This window comes from Porites lutea, chromosome 5, assembly GCF_958299795.1.
Source record: "Porites lutea chromosome 5, jaPorLute2.1, whole genome shotgun sequence".
Lineage (NCBI taxonomy): Eukaryota > Metazoa > Cnidaria > Anthozoa > Scleractinia > Poritidae > Porites > Porites lutea.
In genome coordinates, this window is record NC_133205.1 from 33216653 (window position 1) to 33231652 (window position 15000).

The 15000-nt window shown below is 38.9% G+C and overlaps 2 protein-coding genes across 4 annotated transcripts in view; both read right to left on the reverse strand.

Annotated features, from left to right (window-relative positions):
* The window catches only part of LOC140936280 (uncharacterized), a 217528-nt gene that overhangs the window by 152000 nt on the left and 50528 nt on the right, over positions 1-15000 (reverse strand). The window lies entirely within an intron of this gene.
* The window catches only part of LOC140936282 (uncharacterized), a 60651-nt gene continuing 47105 nt past the window's right edge, over positions 1455-15000 (reverse strand). For 2 of the 3 annotated variants that reach the window (XM_073385726.1, XM_073385727.1), the window contains exons 10-13: positions 13604-13639; positions 12982-13017; positions 9890-10003; positions 1455-2490 (exon numbers count right to left, since the gene is read on the reverse strand). In XM_073385726.1, coding sequence (XP_073241827.1) covers positions 1994-2490; positions 9890-10003; positions 12982-13017; positions 13604-13639 — 683 coding nt within the window. In that variant the 3' untranslated portion in view covers positions 1455-1993. The remainder of the gene's footprint in view (positions 2491-9889; positions 10004-12981; positions 13018-13603; positions 13640-15000) is intronic. The other variant, XM_073385728.1, reaches the window with a different exon arrangement.

Below are 15000 nucleotides of genomic sequence, written 5' to 3' on the forward strand. Positions count from 1 at the left end.
CAGGGGCACCCAACGAGGATATAGTTCAAAACCACTTAACATAGCATTGTTGAACGTATTTTAGTATTCAAACGGTAGATATAGGCATATTTTCATCCCCTAAAAACTTTTCATCTGTTCGGATTTCCTAGCTGAAAACTTACCTTCTCGAAAATTTCAGCCAGGAAAAGGCTTCCGAAAATTCTAGGTGGCCTTTTTTAGGGTCAAAATCCGTTAAAAATGAGTAATTATACTATTTTGTAGATGTTCGAAAATCCTAGGAGAGGCAGGCAAGCAAGAAATTTTACAACAAATGCTCCGAAAATTTTAGATCTCAAATCGTCTTCCGAACAGATATTTTCCCGAAAATTGCCGTTGGGTGCCCCTGTTACGTATCAAGCAAGGTGAAAAACGAAAACAATGCAATCCGAAATCGGGTTTCCGACTTTGACAAGCGAAGCATTTCTCAACCAAAAACCCAGTAAACAAACCAGCCATGAATAACAGAAGACTCTTGATAGCAGCTGTATTTCATTTGGTACATCCAGTGGAAAAAAACATTAAAAAGCATCACAAGTTGACACAAAACTCTGTCAGCTTCAGCTGTCAAAGTAAACAAGTTTCAAGATGCTGCATAAATTTTCCGCATGAACTCACCTGTCAAATTCTGACCAATCAGAGCATAAAAATTGGACGTAGAGCGTGACCAACGCGTGACCATGGTAAGAAAAGGTCTTCCCCGCATGTATTTTTAAATAACTGGCTGAATTTTTGTGTCCGAGGTAAGTTTGAAATCAAAATCTTAATAGTGCTGGGCCATAGTGACATAAACACGACATATTTCATATAAATTTTTAAAAAACAAACATGAGCCTGCGATCATTTGAAAACTAGTAACTTGTCAGCGGATAACTTCAAAAAAAAATACTTGAACTCGATAGGTCGACACCTAAGCCCGCGATACGGTTAGGTGATACTGGTCAGCGGATACCCTGTTTTCACAGCTGTCAATTAATCACAACATTGATTTGCAATCAGTTTTCTCCTGGGCTCCCAAACCAGCTAGAAAGTGCGAGAGTAAACATTGGTATGCCTGTGGTGCGGACGGACGGTCGTTCGTTCGGTGTACGGTTACGTGATAACCAAATTTTCTGGGATGGGTAGATTTACTTAGCTAGGGGGCTCCGCTAAAATCCAGGCGCGATGAACCCTACCTTTGCACTTGTAAGGAGTACGTAGATGTTCAGTGCCCGCAGTGTTTCTAGAACTACATATTTTGTTTTTAATAAGGACATTTGCGCTCGCTTAAACGGGCAGAGTAATCTTTTGCATCTGGCTGAGACCTTATTATTATCATGGGAGTACGGTTTTTAAGTAACTAATAATTGCAAATATACATAAATATGGGAGATCTTTTTTTACGGGAAGCTGGGATTCTAATAATTTTTTGAATAGTATATAATTTTATATTTGCATTTATTTTAACGGGTATTTTATTGTCTAGTTATTGCACTCAGGGCTCCGACTAATACCAGGAAAGTATGCTTTGTAAGCAGACTGAAGAGAGTACCCTGAGTATTTTTACATGATTATACATTTTCTGTTTAAATAGATGTAGAGGTGTCTATCTATTTTTATCTAAACCCGCTAGGTCTGGGGCGAAACGCAACTCTTTAGAAGACCTCACAGGATTGGTCGTTAAAAGAATAGACATAGAAATACAACAATGACTTTATCCCTAAGACAATGGAGCTGCTTGTTATAGAGAACCAATGAAATTAGAGGTTTTTAAGAGCTGCGTACTTCATTGGGGTAATGAGATATGATAAAACATCAGCCTCGAAAGTCCAGTTTCGCAAAAATGCATTATCTTTAAACTAAAAGAGTATTGGTATAGCTTTTCAACATTAATAGAGTTGCCGTTTTTTTGCCTTGATAGAGCTTAAGGAATGAGCAATTAGGAGGGGAATTTTTCAGTGGATTATATGAACAAGGAATGGTTCAAGTCCTTTTGTCACACACAAACTCCCCCAATCTCAGAATAAACAAAACTATTTTGTGTTATAAGCCTGTGTTGAACAGAGACTTTTAAACAATGAATCAACTGTTTCTCCCACGTTTCCTTGTCATTCAACTTGTAATAATCGATATAGCTCCTTTCTTTAAGAGCCTTAGGGAGTTTCTTTCCATCAACATCATCGAGTTTAATGACAATTACACTGTTATCTCCTGTTTTGACTAATCGACCAAGGGCCATATCCATTTCATGATGGCAATATTGGCTTTTAAAAAAATTGTGGGACACCACAGCAATAGTTTTCCTGCTCGTGTAAACGCTGTCTGCCATGTTGTCTCTAAAAGGCTTTCCAGGTATGAAATCTCTGTAGTGAATACAGCATTTCAAGGCATTCTTTTCTTCTAGAATCGGAAGTAGAGTCTTCTTAACCCACTCCTCGTCCGCGCTGCTGTATATGATGAAAGCGTCAAATTGAAATTCCGTATCGCTAACGCCTGTAATAAAATGGAAAGTCACAAATTAAGTGAGAAAAGAAAAGTGACCATCAATGCCGCTTTTTATTCTACACTTTAGCTTGCCATCATTATCTGATAAAACGAAAACTAAATGATTAAAAGATGATACGAAGTCTTGAGGCGAAATAAAAAACAAACGAACAAACAAAAAACTGGGCGTGTTGTCTTATTGACTCTTATGAACCCTCGGACACACAGGCAAATTCACCAATCAAAAAACTATAGGGAAAACGGTTATGCACACAGTAATTTTCAAGGATTATAATAACTCCTCTAGTGGGGCTAGTTTAACTCTTCTTACAGTGGAGTAATTTTTTGGGGAGTTATTTTAACTCCAAGAAGGAGTTTAAAGAACTCTTTTTTAGGAGTAAACGTGACCCCAGATATTGAGGAGTTAAAATAACCCCAAAAAGGAGTTATCCTGTACCTAAAATTTGTACTCTACTTTCAGAGTTAAATTAACTCCAAAAAGAGTAAAAACAACCCACGTAAGGAGTAAAAATAACCCCATTTCGGAGTTGTTTTAACTCTAGACTGGGAGTAACTCTTTTTCAGGAGTAACAATGACCCCATATTCGGAGTTATATTAGGAGTTAAAGTAACCCCCAAAAAGGGGTTATCCTGTACCTAAAATTTTTAGTCCATTTTTGGAGTTATAATAACTCCCTAAACATTACGGTGCAGCGTCTTCATGAACCTTTTATGTTTTTTAAATGTTGTGACAACATGAAGTGAGCCATGTTATCAAGATATTTCGTTGTTCAAGGCTGGTTTGATGGTTTGTTATATAATTTTGTCGCTGAGGAAAGCGTCGCATGAACGGGTTTCATCGATGGCTGCGTTTTTGAGAGTTCAAGCAGGCTTTATAGGAAACTGTGTTTCTGATCATTCCATGCGTTTCAGGCTGCAACTTAGTTGAGGTTGATTATTTATTGTTTTGCTTGTTTGTTTGTTTCTGCCTGGTTTTACTTTGTTTATGATCTCAATTACGTCCTTGAGTCAAGTTGCACGTTTTCAAGATTTGAGACCACCATGTCAGGGCCTTTCTCAGTAATCGTGATTGAGCTTATCAATAGCTTTTCTGGTCGTCAATGGAGGGAACACGATCTAATACTCATTTGCCGTGTCACTTGTAAAGAGCAAGCTTAAAGCGAAAACTTTCCTTAGAGGCACGTTCATCTAGTATTCGCCATTCAATTACGCGACCGAACAAAGTTGCAAAGAAAAAAAAAAACAGTTTTGAAAGGATTTTTAGATGAACAGTTCTGACACACTACTCGCCTTTCTTGATTAAAACTGGGCTGTCGTTGTTATGCATGTTCTATCACAGGCAGCCCAAGCGCACTATGTGTGGGTTCCGGCTTCAGAGGTCATTTAGCCTGTGCCAGGCTCTCAGATAGTATAGTGCGGACGTATTAAAACGAGCAAAGCGAAAATAAGACGCGCGCGACTTGGGAAAGTGGGAAGGCGCGTTTTTCGTTTTTTTTTTTACTGAACGACTTTTCACCACTATCTCGGAGCCTGGAACAGGCTAGAGGTCATTTGGACGGAATATACTAGATAATTAGTGTATTATCTGATGCCAAATAAATGCAAGAATCGTAAAGATCTGAAGTCTTCTTGTTTGTCTATCTGTACTAGTAGCCTTTAAGATAACGAAGGTCGATATTTCTTGCATTATTACATGTGATTCGGGCCCTAAGCCTTATTGTTCGAATTTTATCACATGTGCATGTATTCGAATCTACAACGCTAAGAAAAAAAAATCATGATCACGCGAAATATTGATTGAAAAAGCTCCCTTACCTTTAGGTCATAGCCACTCTGTTTCCTACGGCCGGTTTAAACGCCGTTTAGTCGACTTTCTTTCCATCGAGTACTGAACACTCTAAAGAAGGGAACGCTGGAGACCTTCCAACCAACCCTCGCCGCGCCAAGGCCAATAATTTCCAAACAAAGCGACCGATCTCCCTAAAATTGCCACCAACGAGACCGAAGAGTGTATATCTACCCGTTCGACGAGCGCCAGTTTCTCAATTCGGCTGCATGAGCCCGAGGAGCGCTGCATTTCGCAACGATTCTGGCCAGCTTCGCGTCGCCACGATGCGTAATCTGACTGTTATCCTACGAGATTCGAATCTTGGAGCTTAGCGACCGCGTCAGATCGACAAAACGTCACTCTCGCTAGGGAGGGTCGTTACTTTTGCCCAATTGAAACCGACACAGTCGGGCGCGCCGGTGCGTTTAATTCGACCGGAAACAGCTCACGCGTAGGATAACATGATTTTTTTCTTCTTAGCGTTGTAGATTCGAATACATGTGATAAAATTCGAACAATAAAGGCCCGAATCACATGTAATAATGCAAGAAATATCGACCTTCGTTATCTTAAAGGCTACTAGTACAGATAGACAAACAAGAAGACTTCATATCCTTAAGATTCTTGCATTTATTTGGCATCAGATAATACACTAATAATTCTAGTATATTCCGACCAAATGACCTCTAAAGCCTGAACCCACACATAGTGCGCTTATTATGCACCTATCACTATAAATCCCGTGAGGGGGGAGTGCGGGCAAGGGGAGGGGATTTGATGCCTGAGACTATCCCCCTGTCGGGCTTTTGATCGTGCGAAGCGACCCCGGGTTCGGGACATTTGACTTTGACCGACAGAAGCCTGGTATTCCTGGTATCAATTCAGAAGCGGTTACCAGGTCCGTTGCTCGAGGCTTTCTGAAAGTCACGCTGTTGGAGAAAGATATGAAGTTTTTATTTGTTTTAATCGCCATAATCCGATTCTTTAAACTGGCTATAATGTCTATTTTAAGAATGATTATCTTCAAGTTCCGATCTGATTGTAAAGCTCGATTGAAATCCAATTCCACCCTGAAAGTCAGAGGATTTTTTACGAGTCACTGATCCAACATGTTGACCAGATGTTATAAAGCATTTTACGTTTCATTAATATTATAATACCACGGTCAGTCTTCCTGGAGTGATTTTGTTGTTCAAAATAAGAAATGCTAGTGGAGAGGGAAAATACTTAATTAAAGCGAGTAACTTAACGGAGCTTACGTTAACCTTAAATAAAAGTAGTAAGAATGTACGTTTGAAATGTTCTTTTATTCATTTTATATAGTATTATAGTATTGTTTGTTTAGATTTTTTCCCCTAGGGTGGGGTCTCTTTTGACACTTTTGATTGACCTTTCGTTTCCCATCCTGGGAAATTTGATCAAAAAATTTTAAAATTTGTCAAATCCCCACCCCTTGCCCGCACTCCCCCCCCCCCCCCCCCCCCCACGGGCTTTACATTGATAGGTGCATAAGCTGCCTGTGGTTCTATTGAAATGTTATTCATGTTCTCGTTCATTAAGGTGTTTCGATACCTTTTTTTTGAGGCCAAACTGATATTTTTCAAGTGATTTTATCCTTGTCCGAAAAAATCCTCATCATATAAAGGCTAATTTTCAGGATCGCAAGGAAAAAATAAACGTCAACCTCCAAGCAGTGCAATATGATATTAAGCAGCATTTTCAGTTAATTTGAGTTATTTAGACCTGGTTTATCACGGCTATTGAAAATTTAAGGTTTAAAATTTATTTACGTTTTACTTTTAATTCAAACATACGGAATTTTTTACTTCTCACGGAGGTTATTTGGTTATCGATTACAAAGTTTTTGTTTATTGTTGTCATAGTAATAACGGAGCTCCACGAGCGCGAAGCGCGCGCAAGTGGAGCCCCATAGCTAAGTAAATCTACCCATTCCAGAAAATTTGGTAATCACGTGACCATATAACGCCCGCCCACCGTTTGCACCACAGGGAAATCGGTCTCACACTCTCTAGCTAGTTTGGGAGCACATGAAAACTGATATTGGACACATATTGTATATCAATGTTGTGATCACTTGACAGCTGTCAAAACAGGGTGTCACCTGACCGTATCGCGGGCTCAGGTGTCGACCCATTGAGTTCGACTATTTTTTGCAATTATCCGCTGACAAGTTACTAGTTTTCAAATGATCGCAGGCTCAAGTTTAATTTTTTTTAATTCATAGGAAACATGTGTTTATGTGCCGCACAATTAAAATTTTGATTTCAAACTGACCTTGGACGCGAAAAATCAGCAAGCTATTACAGGCAGAAAAGACAGTTGCTTTTGACTTTTCTCACCATGGTCATGCTCTACGTCCAATTTTTATGCTCTGATTGGTCAAAATTTGACAGGTGAGTTCATGCGGAAAATTTATGCAGCATCTTGAAACTTGTTTACTTTGACAGCTCAAGCTGACGGAGTTTTGTGTCAACTTGAGATGTTTTTAACTGTCTTTTTCTACTAGATGTACAAGATGAAATTCAGCTGCTATCAAGAGTCATCTGTTATTCATGGCTAGTTTGTTTATTGGGTTTTGGTTGAGAAATACGTCGCTTGTCAAAGTCGGAAATCCGATTTCGGATGGCATCGTTTTCGTTCATCAACTTGCTTCATGCGTAAGGGGGTTGAAAAGTCTGAAGCGATTCTGGGCTTACTTGACATTCTTCCAGGACCTGCATCTTGAATGGTAAGCATGAGTAATTGTTGTATTTGAATGTTTGTTTTTTATATCTAATTTAATGAAGTCGAGCGTAGTTTGTGCGCCTTTTTAGTTTATGCACGTTTTATAAGATTTGAGACGATGATCTGACCGAGTATATATATCAGGTTTGATATAAGCTTACAGAACTATAAAAAGCCTGCGAGACACTTAAGTACTTATCTTCGTGAATGAAAATTGTTGTCTCTGTATATGTTTCACCGAATTATATTTCTTTTCTTGATTGTCAGTAGTCTCTCTTGCAATTTTATTCGCTGTGCTGTTTGTTTTCAGTCGTTCATGAACATCGCTTGAAGGAGTACTCAAAATGCCATGCGTATCAAACGCTTTTTAAGTTTACACATCGTTATAAAACCGCTAAATAAAAAAGAAACATGATAAATTCTTTATTATGATGAAACGTAACTCTATTAATGTTCATTCAACACCCTGATAGCTCGCAACCGGCTGGCCGTATAGTTTCGCTAAAAGCCCACGAGTGTTTCGATCGTTCTGAATATTGAATGAGTGCAATTTGTATTTCAAAATTGGGAAATACTGCATTCTGTCCGAGGTCTGTATTTTAAAAACAGCGCCTCATGGTACTGTTTCACCTCAGATGTGATGTATAATAGTGTAAAAGGTTAGTTTACACGCCTCAAGATTTGTTAGCAAGATTTTGTAAAGCAAACTTGTCGAACGCAAAAAATTCGGCCTGATTTGTTTTCCAAGAATTTAATTTGTTTTCCAGACCTAATCTACTCCGATCAAGAGACATCGATCATGGCTCTTAAATGTGATCGAAGATGATTGCTATGTTTTGGGTGTACATATAAGGCTATCAACTCGATGTAAGATTTGGTTCATTCTTAGACTGTTTGCAAATTATTTTTCTCAACAATCACTTAGCCTTTCTCTCAAAAATCACATGAATGTGCTCTAAAGTTAACTGATTTGTAGAATACAAGTTTATAGTTCAATTTAAATTATAAATTTATTAATGGGAGCCTCAGTTTTAGCCCTGGCTAAATCTATATATTATCGATTTTAAGTAAAACTACATTTTGACAAACTTCAATACAACGTCAGTTAGTGGTGAAAATTTCATAGCGATCAGACGAGGATAAAATCACATTTAAGGCGATTAAAAAGTGGTGCCTGGTCATGTCAGCGGGCGCTCCGCACATTCCGGTTTAAAACTTAAAACATACCAAAGCCTCACATCGAAAATTAAAATGAGTAAGTTAAAAATCTACAGGATTCGACTGGACGTTTTAGGGGGAATACCTCCCAAGTTTGGGCATTAACTACGTCGGTATAAGCAAATATATGGGGAAAAGGTTACCACATCTGTATGAAATAAAGATGAAAATTTCTTATAAACCCGGATTTTATTGCAAATGGAGTCGCCATGGCAACGTAATGGCGCCATTACGATTTGTATTAATCTTTGTGTTTCTCTGTACCAGGATTTTTTTTTTACGAAATCGCTCAACGGAGTATGTACCTGCCATAATTGCCTGAATTATGGCAAAGTTTGGACAAATTGTATGAGTCAGAGCGTTTTGGAAACGATCGAACGAAGTTTCATAAAACTGTGTAACAGCATGCTATCCACAAAATTAGCTAATATTTTAAGAAAATGATAAGCTTTGGAAACACGGCTTCATCTCATAGTGTTTTGATTCCATCAGTGAAAACTGCGTAGAAAAAAAAAGCCAAAAAAAAAAAAAAAAAAAAGAGAGGAATTGCTCTGGGCAATCGCGAGTAGGAAGAATTTATAACATAGCGTGCGTGCTTGCCCTATATAAGTCCTTTTGAGCGGCTATGAATGAAATCTGTATTTATTTCCGCACGCTCGTGCGTAAATAAAGATTTTTTTCATGATGACGTGTTCAGCTGTGTCTTTCGTCTCTTTATCCTAAACACGCGCGCGTCATGGCGTCATTACGATGCCATGGCGATTAGTCCGATTGCAACAAAACCCAGATCATAAGAAATTTTCATCTTTGTATAATACAGTTGTGGTAACCTTTGCCCCATATCTTTACTCATCCCGACGTGCTCAAACTTGGAAGGCATCCCCCTTAAAAAATCCATTCGAGCCACCTGAGTCTAATGGGAGATATTTCAGCTGTAAATAGTGGACTCCAGAAACTGAAATCGATCATCGCGCAACAACGACTTCAAGCGGACATCGAGTAGGTTGGAGACGCTGCAACAAGATATGGAAAGAGTATCCAAAAGAGCGTTGATTTCTATGTGAGAAACACCATCTACCACCCGACCACCTCAATAATATACAGATTTAACCAGAGCTAAAAGCGAAGCTCCCGCCAAAGCATTTTAAATTTACTGAGGACAATGAACTGTAAACCATTGTAAAGAAATCCACAATCTATACTTAACTTCAGGGGAAAACCAAATGACTGAAAAAAAACATAAACTTGAGCCCGCGATCAACTAATAGCTAACAAAAAGTAGTGGAAAACTCGTGACCTCGATAAGTTGACCACTGAGCCCGTGATACGGTCATGTGACACTGATCAGCGGAAACCCTGTTTTGACAATAATAAGGACTATCATCAGGTTAAACACAGGTTACAGGCTCCCACACACAGGCTAGAAAATTGGACATTTCACATTGGTTCCTGCGTGGTGCGAACGGACGGACGGACGGACGGGTGTACGGTCAGGTGATTACTAAAATTTCTTGGATGGATAGATTACAAAATTATTTTAGGTATGGGGATACCTTTGATACAAACTTAAGGGGTGCCTCTGTAATGTTACCTAACCTGTTTTGGATGACTGGTCACAAGGGTGACAAAAGTACCAGTAAGCCAGGAGAGCCAGTAGAGCTAATATCGGAACGACAATTGCAACGGCAATAATATGGTTCTTGTTTGTACCTGATTGGGAAACAAAAAGTACAAAAAAGCAAACAAATGAACAAACAAACAAAATCATAATTATAATTGTTAATATCACAGCGCGCGTTCTTGCTCTATCTAATTTGTATATGATCGCGTGTTCAGCTGTGCTTATTAGACCCGGATTTTCGTTCTTACTTTCTACAAAATCCTTAATAATGAAAAAAAAAAAGTGTCATGAAAGATGTGTATAAAGGGTTAGTTTTTATCGTTTGTCTCACGATTGCGTATTTGATATTGATTGCGACGTTTCGACCACACTATTTGTACCACCGTGGTTGCTAGTGATTGGTGTATCACAAATCTCGCTCATGTTTGGTGGGTTTCGATCCAAAGCATTGTTGGTATTGTGAAAGGAAGAAACTGATCCCTCGGTGGTCCGCTGTGGTAGAGGTCGGATGTTTTGTTGTCTGATTGTAGGCACCCACGCTTCAGGAATGTCAAATTCCACTGTCCCTGTTGATGTTGTTAGGGTGAAGCCTTATGTGGATAGCCTTTTTAACTCCACGAGAGTACCAGTGAGGGAAGGCAATGCCCGTCACTTTCTACTACTCATAGTATGCAAATGTTTTGTTTTATGCTCTAATACTTAGAGAAAGTTTACCAAAAAAATCATTAAAGATAACGTAAAAATGTTTCACAATTCACGCAATTCAGACGGGGAACAACATATTAAATTCAGCGATAGAAAAGGACAAAGATTGGTCAAAAATAATTTGCACATGCCCTAGCGCGCGCAAATGCAACGCTCACGTCAATCCCCTGCTATCTGTGATCAAAATTTGAGGTTTTACTCTTTTGATCAATCAAAGAAATGGTAAACGTTGAAACCGTGCAAACCATCGAGCTATACTGGATGCACTCGGGAGGTTGTTATCCGATGCACCTCGAGTAATTCTTACGCTTCTTTCTTGCTTAGCAATCTCCTGAGGGGATTCATAACTCGATGATTACACTCTGCACATTTTTTAAATCGAGATTCAACTCAAACTAACAGCAAACGCGGTGAAATCTTTCAAAAAAAATACCAGAGTCAGAGAAAGCTGTAAAAAAATTCTAGAAGAAAAACTTACATTGAGCTGTTACTAAACAGCCCAAATCTGTCTGTACTGAGTAAGAATTCCTCCTCCTTGATATGTTTTTATTATCATGATGTTGGAAACACGTTAGGTATGCAGTTGGTACCGTAATATTAGAGACCTTTAGCATCAGGTAAACCGCAAACCGCAGTTACGCGTTTGCAGTTTCGCGTTGCCGAGATTTCAAACTTTAGCAAGGCGTTCAGTTCAGTTTAGTTCAGTTCATTTTTATTTAGCCAAAATACAATACAATACAAGAATACATATAGGAATTGTAAGGTTGCAAGGGAGCCCAGAAGAAACCAGAAAGCTTTATGAAGCCTGGGCTCCCCAGTCTAAAAGAGATAAGCAAAATAAAATGATATTCGCGGAGTGATACGTTAAAAATAGGAACCAAACAGAGACTGAGTTAAGTTATGAATTCAGAAACAAGATAGAAAAAAAAATTAACTCTGGATTGGAACAGAATACTTTCCTTTGTTAGTACGGCAGAAAGGAATATAAAATTGATTTGAACCACGCGTTCATTGTTTAGGGCCGCCATGTTGTTTTCATCAAGTCGAAGTGCATCACTTTAATCGCCCAAAACTTAGCAATAATTCATTGATTCGAGATCAAAAATCCAACAAACACATCGCAAACGGATACAAAAAGCTAGTTCATACCTTTAAACGCGAGGCTGTACAATTTTTTGTGGCAAAAAACCTTGCCGTAAATCACCTACCACTGGAAGCCCTTCCTGCCCTTCAAACGTGAACTGCAAACTCCAAACGTGACCGCAAGGCCGTGGTCACGTGATATTTTGCGGTTTGCGGTTTGCCATTTCCCACGAAAAACCTGATGCTAAAGGTCCGTATTATGCCGTTCCACGTCCGGGTCAAACCACACCTCAAAGCGGTCGTTTAGTCTAATGTTACGTATTTTTTGTATATCTTCCTCAGACTTACCAGATGGTCCACGAATACCAAGTAAGACAAAATTCTAACATAACGTCACATATGGTGACGTCACAAAATGAGTTTGGTAAATTGTTTACTTTCAAAGTTAAACTTATGTCATCTGAAGGACCCTTTGAAGTGGCGTAAAACCTTGAAAACGGTTCGTCAAAAAAGAATATATCACCCTCGTTTATAAGATGCCGTTCATCAAATGACTCAGGCCTAATTAAAGTGCGTAGAGTATCTTTAGGCCTAATTAAAGAGCGTAGGGTAACTCCTTCAGTGCTAAAACCTTTTTAAATGGTGGTGTGTCTGTACTTGTTGATAAACATAAAAAATATATTCCCTATTCTGCTTGGAACAGAATATAAACTTAATTCATTATTTTTTTTAACAAAACGTGCCGTAAAAATTCAAAATTCTCTGTTGTTTCGAGCGTAGTCCTTCGTCAGTCTTTGATAATTTATGCCGATCAAGACCGTTATCATTATCGTAATGCTTAATCGCAGCAGCAGCAGTAGTCTTGGTACCGGTAGGGTAGCGAAGTCCAAGAAACGTCGAAACTTCTTCATGTTGTTTTTTTTTAATTTCTAACAATGAAGAAGTTTATTTATTAATTTATTTCTATTTAGTGGAAAAACGATCGTAACAGTAGATAGAAAAGGTATCCTAACAGACATTGTAAGTAGGTGTCAGAATGGTACACGCTTCTGGTTTGCAATTAGGATGAATTATTTTGGAACGTTTTTATTATTGTCATCATCATCATCATCATCATCATCATCATTATTATTATTATTATTATTATTATTATTATTATTATTATTATTATTATTATTATTCTTTTCAAAACAACTTACGAAGAGGGGTTCCCAAAAGAAATGGAAATAAATGCTTAATTGATATAGTTTAGGATCAACAAACCTTCTTTTATACCCACCTGCAGATGTAGAAGTTATTTCTGTAGTTGCTGGGTCTAAAAGAATAGGCGTTACTGTTAGTGCGTTGACTGTATGTAAGAACAAGGACTTTGATTGGTGTGCAACAGGGGTAACTTGAATCAAATGTCTGAGGCCTAATTAAAGTACACAGAGTATCTCCTTCAGTGCTGAATGTTTTTTCTGAACTTGTAACATTTTCTTATATGTTACTGTTCTTTTTTATGGTTATTTGTTTTTTTTCTTTTTTGTTGTTGTTTATACCTGTTATGTTTTTATTTTTGAATTTAAAAACTGCAATACAAGAAACGCCGAAACTTCATCATGCTTGTAAGGTTTTCCTTTTAATTTCTAAGAATGAAGAAGTTTATTTATTTATTTTTATATAATGGAAAAATAATTGTAGCTAATTGTTATGGATAGAAAAGGTATCCTAACAGACACTGTTAGTAGGTTTAAGAAAGGTATACGCTTCTGTTTTGAAAGATGAATTATTTTGGAACGTTCCAAAATAATTTTTCAAAACAACGAAGATTGTCATTGAGATTCCGAAAGAAATGGAGAGATATGCTTAATTTTTACAGTTTAGCATCAAACAAAACTTTTTTGTTACAATATAACCACCTGTAGATAGAGAAGTTATTTCTGTACTTTCTGGCTCTAAAAGGATAGGCGTTACTGTTAGTTCGTTGAATGCATGTATGTAGGAACAAGGACTTTGATTGATGGGCAACTGGGGTACCCTAAATCAAACAGAAACGAATAAGATCTACAATTCCGGGACGTTTTCCAATTCACACAGGTCCAACCCCTCTCTTCACCACATAAACAATGTTGGACAAGTGTACACCGATTTTTTTTCCGACTTGCAACTTCGTATAGGGTGGGGGAGGGGGAACGGTAAGAAAGTTTCGATAAGGCTGCAGTGTATAATGGGTGAACTGCGAAATGACAGAAAAATATGAAAATTGCATAACTGTACCAACGCCAGTTGGCAAGGTAAGTAGAAATAACAGAACAAGATCCGAACAAAATGGCTTATAAGTAACAACAACAACAATGTCCGAAGATCAAAGGAGTCTGGGTAAAGACAAAGTCCGCTTGCCTAGGTGCGCCCTGCTCACTAGCAATACAATAAAGTAAAACAACAAATAATGCCTAATGGTGCAGTTGTCTCTTTTCCTGTCTCTTTTCTTCGTGTCTTGTGAGGACAAGGTCGGAGGGGTAGACTTATACAACACAAAGTCGTTTAGGTATTGTGGAGTACGGCGAGTACTTGTTGGTCGTTAGGGTACAACACCTTGGCCTGACTGGTTGCGGGGAGACGGTAAGGATATAAGGTTAGTATCTTAATCGGGATGAGAAGGAGGTGTAAAAAGAGCAGCAGTGGCGGGTGCGTGGAGGTAAAGCATCTGTGGTCTGGTACAGTTGAGATGTGGGTGTGGGAGGAGCTGTAGGTATCTGTGGTGGCGAAGCTGAAAGCAATAAGGTATCATCGTCGTCATCGGTGTCGAACCGCACACTGCTCATGTGATGTGGCAGGGAAGGTGAAGCGTTCATAGGTACTTTGTAGAACTCAGCCTTCCTAATTCGAAAGGTGGTACTCCGCAACTGTGAACCAGCAAACTTTGTAACCTGGCACCAAGCACCATAGGTGGACGTAACTAGGTAGCGATCTCTCCCACGAGATTTGTTTCGGTCACAATAGAGATAAACCAGGTAACCAACGGCGATATGAGGGGCTACTGGCCGCTTGGGCTAGGGATACTTACTGCCGGGATGGTTGGCTTTACGGAGGTTGTGTTGTTGGGAGATCAGATCATAGTCACCTAGAAGAATCTGGGTGTTTGGGAACTGATCGCGCTGCGTCCACATTTCACGAGCTGACAATCCACCACATCAAATTCGTGATTTCAGGGTCACGGTTGCAACAAAGAGTACAACAGGGGAAACTGGCCCACCCTGGGGATCCTGTCGAAGGAGTTCAAGTTCAAGTTCTTGGACCGCTCTTTCCGCAACAG